The sequence below is a fragment of the Lygodium microphyllum genome, chromosome 24, assembly GCF_053477565.2.
Source record: "Lygodium microphyllum isolate KBCC chromosome 24, Lygodium_microphyllum_v1.1.10, whole genome shotgun sequence".
Lineage (NCBI taxonomy): Eukaryota > Viridiplantae > Streptophyta > Polypodiopsida > Schizaeales > Lygodiaceae > Lygodium > Lygodium microphyllum.
Window position 1 is genome coordinate 114681217 of NC_141158.1, and position 6128 is coordinate 114687344.

The following is a 6128-nucleotide window of genomic DNA, read 5'->3' on the forward strand; positions in this document are numbered from 1 at the left end:
TCAAAACGTTGCCATGGGGGGGCAACATTTCCTAATCGCACTGTTTTGAAATGTCCTCCCCCACTCCTCCCCCATGAAAAAAATTAGGGGCCTATGGGCCCCCTAAAGGCCATGCCCATTTTGTTTTCCTCTTTTTTGGTCAATTTTGACCTTGGCAATATTCCACCACTCACAGCTCTTTCATCCGTTGATTGATTACAAATCTAAAAAATCCTGCATGTCCAGCTTGACATCCCAAACAGCTGAGGAGCTATCTTTCTTCAATCCGAGCGTCCAAAAATTTATGAAAAATCCGCAACCACCGTAATGGCCGAAGTTTTGCAGTTCTGTCTTCCTTGATCTCTTAAAATTTTTGAATCCTCATGTTCCTCTTCCGTCGGCTTTGAATTCCCGCATAAAATTTGCATTAGTCTACTCCTTTTCGGCACTTCACGGATGTTTAAATGCTGCTCTCAATTTGTTTGTATGCTTTAGATTAGAAAAGTTAGCATATCACATGGAAGCACGAATATAGCAAGGATGTGATGGAGCTTGTTGACACATTCCCAAATGAAAATGTATCAAATGCTATGACTTAGATTTGGTGGAATTGATTCCATTCTCATCGAGATCACTCAAAAAAACCATTTAGAACATAACTCGGAGTTTGACAAAACAATATGTGCTTGCAAAGATTGGTCAATATGAAAGGGGATTAATCTTAAAAGGATAACTTGACAATCTTCCCACAAAGTAATGCCACTATTATACTATCGTCATAAAGTAGCTCCCTCGTGCTAAAGCTCTCCATGAAACAAAAATAACATTGTTAGCCTCTCTTTGCATGTCTCCATAAGAATTAACATTGGCTCATTGTTGATGTAATTATAACTTGTGACTCATGTTTATTTAGTGTCCTTTTGTGTAGTATACTTTAAATATAGTATGGTTTCCAAAAATACACTATATATTAGGAGTCATGCATTTGCTAGATAATTTGTAAGATAACAACCTAAAGTTTTTAAATGCGATTGTGTATATTAGTGCGATACTATATCTTAAATTAACTAAAGAATACCAATATCAAACGAGTTTGTGCCATAGAGCTCATATTGATATGGTGAGTTAAGGTCATGAATCATCTATATCCAACAAGATAAGCAATCGACAATGTATTTATTTTGGATGAAATTTTACAATTTTGGTTATCCATGAGATACAAATGCAAATATTTGGCTTTATCTCAACACTAAATATGACTATAAGCTAAGTTTTTGGAGGTATTACATCACCAAAAGTCACCTAGATTGCAAGGTAAGGAGGGATAATAGAGGGGAATGAAACATTATCACTTTATAGGCACCCTAATAACCCGCACTTACACAAGTCCCAACTCGAAACACTAGTGTACTATATAATGAGTATTATCATATTATTTAAATATTATTTAAATATTATTATATATATTCTATATCATTTATATGTGTTGCCTCAAAATTCATTGTAGGTCGCGCGCGCGCGCGCACACACACACACACAATGTGTGGAAGTGTGTGTTTACCGCATGAAATACCTTAGGATGTAAAATGCCCTTATTGTTACTAGAACCTATGCAAAGCACCAATCATTCTCCCAAATGTTTGAAAGTAAAAGAAAAGTGTGAGAATAACATATACGATTGGAAAAAAGAGATGGAAGAAAGAATAAATAATAAATCAATTTAAATATTAACAAATGTGCGTACAACAAGTGTGTATAATGAAATTAGTGTACAATCATAACATTACATTACACATGGTTTCTTTTACATTTTTGGTGTAATTTAAAGTGTGAGCCCTAAAAACTATTTAATATGTGAGCCTCAATCCCAAAATACGATGCTTATGTGCGAGCTCTCTTGCTGTGACTCAAATTGGTACGAAGTATCAAGAGCATAAAGATGGTCTTTCACCCTTTGGCACCAAAAGTCCCTCTCTCAAAGCTCTTATCTGCTACAGCTGCCAAAGTGGATATGATACTCTGAAGCTTCTCACTTACCTCCTTCATGGAGGGTCTATCTAGCCTGCTCTCTTGCAAACAAGCAAGAGCCAAATTGATAACATTCCTCATGGACTCAATCACATCTGCAGAAGCCCCATCCACAAGCTCCGGATCCATCACATCATCTGCCATGTTTTGCTCTATCCTAGACTGAACCATAACTACTAAGTTCACATCATTTGGGCTTCTTCCAAAATCAATTGCCCTCTTAGAGGTCACAAGCTCCAATAGGACCACACCAAAGCTATACACATCGCTCTTATCTGTTAACTTATAGTTCCTATAATATTCAGGGTCTAGGTAGCCCAATGTGCCATGAGCACATGTGGATACATGTGTAAGGTTGGGCTCAATGAGGCGTGAGAGCCCAAAGTCTGCAACCCGCGCATTCATAGACTTATCCAAAAGGATATTGCTTGACTTCACATCTCTATGATAAATGGGTGGGTATGTTGCAGAGTGCAGATAAGCTAGCCCCTCTGCAGATTGAAGACCAATCAACAGTCTAGTTCTCCAATCAAGAAAACTCTTTTTGAGGCCATGAAGGTGATCATGCAAGTTCCCATTGGGCACATACTCATAGACCATCAAAGGTAGCTCACTGTCAACACAGCACCCTAACAGCCTCACTAAGTTTCTATGATTGACTAGAGAGAGGACTCGAACTTCATTGAGAACTTGCTCTATGCCTTTGATGTTGCCTATCTTAGCTGACTTGATAGCCACTATTAAACCATTGTCTAGGAATCCCTTGTGCACTTCCCCAAATCCTCCACATCCCAAGAGTCGGTCTCGTGCAAAATTGTTGGTTGCTCGTTTCATCTCCCTGCTGCTAAACAGCCTTGCAGACTTTCCCCCACTGTTTGCAGCCAAAATCATAGACCTCTCCCTCACAACCTTGGCATGGGCAATCCTTGCACTCCTCCTCTTCTTGTATGCATAGCCAGTTAATGAGGCGAAAACTATAAGTCCAACAGACACAAGAGTAAGTCCTGCAAAGAAACCACACGTGAAAAATAAGACGGGGCAGATACAACATATATTCGTGGCTTCCAGAGCTGATCCTGTAAAAAGATGTGTTACCTATGGCATATTCGCCCTTGTGACACTCGATGCTGATGTTGTTCCTGACACAGTAAGGAACTGCAGACATACAAAACCAGAGAAGAATGTGGATTCATTGGTAACACAATTATCATGAAACTACACAGTCTGTTACAAAGTTACCAAAGAGCAAGCAGGCACAGTACCTCTGGGGCATGTGCCTGTGTTGGATTCCCAGAAATAGCCCTTGTTGCACAAACAGACCTTGGCGTGGTTGGTTGCAGGGGTGGACAGGCACGCAGAGTTCGCACCGCAGTGGCTGTCAGAAGAGCAGGGCGGCTCATGGGGCTCATCCCACTGGAGCTGGAGGCCAAAGCGCCAAGAGCTGGGCTGGGAGCCACTCACCCAATTCACCAGGCTGACAAACCCAGTCGCCAAGCCTCTGACAATAAATTCGTGCCGTAAAACAGCAGCACCGGAGATGGCCAAGGAACAGCAGAGGGGGTAGCGACAGCTCTTCTGGGGGAAGACAGTGAGCGCCTGGACGCAGAAGCTCTTCTCCCCGCAGGCGAATTGGGAGAATAGCAGGTCGGAGGAGGCATTCAAGAAGAGGACTGTGTTGTTGGGGCTAATCGAGAAGGGGCCAGAGGGGTCCAGGGAGAATTGGCCAGAGGAGACGACGTCTCTGGTCATGCAGGAGTTCCCTATGAACTCCCCCGTGCCAATGACCATGGTGCGTGCGCGCGCATCGATGCTCTGCACCGGGTACCTGTATCCCGTCAGGGCCCTGATCTGCAACACCCCCGTGGGGGTGCATGTGAGAGGGTAGAGAGGATGCCCACATGAGCTCCCTGTGCTGAGTGGATATGGCACCTCCAGCTTGCCACAGGGAGGGCATATGGTAGTTCCATGTGCAGCCTGATACATGAGCAGGAGCACCAGGAGGGGAGCAAGCTGCAGCACTGCCGCCATTGATGGGCTTCTGTGCTGGAGAGCTGCAACAGCATTAGTGTTGCAGTTCATATGACCGAATATATCCAGAAAGATGCTTCTAACCATTCAATAGAAAATGCTGCCTTGGAATCAAATGCCCTCACCCACATAGAAATGGTGCGTGCTTGTCGATCACATTGTCAATTTGTTCGCTGCTGAATCGGATTACCTTTCCCATCGTTGACAACATTGCAATCGGACGCATTCAACCAAACATGTCTTGACCAGATATGCCACAGGAGTCTCACGACCATCAAATGTGACTCCATGCTAAGACCCATGGTCATTAGGTCACCTGTAAAGTGATGGTGTTTAACTCCCTTCCCATTGAAAGATATTTGGAAACTATTCAACATAGTACCCCACACAAAAAAGTAGCCTCTTAGCTTTGGTTTCTAGCACATAGACTAACGACAAACTACTACTATTATAGGGAGCACAATATTACAAACTAGGTCTTTGTCAGTTTGTTGGTTTCCAAATCAACTTCAAATTGCTTCCCTTCTATAAATGTGTATACTAATAGTTTGCAGAGTCATTTTATCAATTTGTTATATCTTCCTTTCAAAAAATTTGAACTACACCACATTTTGTATCTATATAATACCCAATAAAGAAACTATCACCTGCCATTATCTTAAAGCATCGCAATAGCTAGTGTTTACCAACAGGAAACTATTTTTTGTTTTTAAAAGAGTGGAATCCATGAAAGACCCCTCTATATTTGTTAACTAAGTAGGCAACCAAAACATGAAAAATATGAGTAATAACAAGCACAATGGTTTCAATGTAGTATTCTATCTATCCACATGTTTTGCCTACCTCTATTATCTACTATAATCTATTGATTAGCTTTATGTGCAAGCCACATTTGGATGTGCAACAATTACTAGAAATTTTGCATGTTCCTTACTAGAAACTTGACGCTTTCCTTGTGGATATATCACAATTGTGGAGTTAAATACTAATAGGCATCCCAAGAGTCCACCTTAAGAGTTCTTTGAGCTACCATCTTGATGTAACATATCCTGAAGTTGGGGCGGCAAAGGGGGCGGGGGGGGGGGAGAGTGCAAGATTCAAGACAAAAAGGTAAACTTGTAAAAGGCAAGGTTTAAAGATTAAACATTCCTTCCATGGAGGAATAAAAAACTTAAGAAAATAACAAATAGAAAAGTTTAAAGTTGTAGTGGAAGCTCATGCTCAACCACCAAGACCCATGGACTGCTTATTCTTTCAAGCGTTTCAAGTAATCACAAATGGATATCTCTTACCTAGTCGACACGCCTTCAATCCTCTGGGGGTGTAGTGAGTTTACCTTGATACCCGAACGAGTAGCCTCCTCCCTCAAGCAACCCGGTAGCTCCAAGATTCTAGATGTGAGCTCAAGCAACCTCAAGCCTCCACCTTTAAGCTCCATCCTCCATAGCCACTCACAAGAGAAGAGAAGAGAAGAGAATAAGAAGATGGAGATATGGAGAGCTTTTTCTCCACGATCCCTTACCCTCATACACTCACTCCCTCACACTTTCACACTCCCTCTCTCAAGCACACACAAGCAAGCAAGAAGGAAAGAAGAAGAGAAGAAGAAGATATCACTTTTGGCCACACACCAAAGAATGAGCATTTCATTCACTTTTTGAGTTTATATACCAAACCCTAATCCCTTTTGGACAGTCATCCCCTTTTTCACATGGCCGGCCATCTTTCCTATTGTCCTCCTATCTTCCTAACTTCCTTTATACCGCCCGTCTATCCTTATAATCTACACAAGAGGGAGCCTCGTTCTCAATTCATGAATATCTTGAATCCATATTGTACAGGGAGACATCTCCTTTGCTATTCCAAAAATAGAATTGACTCAACGTACGCTTTCTTTTGAGATAAAAAATCCACGTACATTCTTCTAAAAATCTCATTCTTTGTTTTTGAATAGATTTGCAAAATAGAAGAAGTTTTAGGAATGCCTTGCATTTAAAAATACGCTTTTGCCTTTGACTTAGCTTTTGAGGCCTCCCTTGCATTTTCGGTTGTTTCCCTTCCTGCTTCTTCCTTTGTGTTTGATATCCTTCAAG

At 41.6% G+C, this 6128-nt stretch overlaps 1 protein-coding gene across 2 annotated transcripts; it reads right to left on the minus strand.

The window, feature by feature from the left end:
* Positions 1–1683: 1683 nt before the first annotated feature.
* LOC148015539 (wall-associated receptor kinase-like 20) lies at positions 1684–4344 on the minus strand. 2 transcript variants are annotated; one of them, XM_087665788.1, is made up of 4 exons: positions 4165–4344; positions 3270–4058; positions 3103–3162; positions 1684–3011 (listed from the first exon to the last, which is right to left on the minus strand). In XM_087665788.1, the coding sequence occupies exons 1-4, from the start codon at positions 4259–4261 to the stop codon at positions 1927–1929; spliced, it is 2031 nt and encodes a 676-aa protein (XP_087521914.1). In that variant the 5' UTR covers positions 4262–4344; the 3' UTR covers positions 1684–1926. The 2 variants fall into 2 exon arrangements, with proteins under 2 accessions (XP_087521914.1, XP_087521915.1); XM_087665789.1 differs by having other exon boundaries at positions 4161–4343.
* Between the last annotated feature and the right edge of the window lie 1784 nt (positions 4345–6128).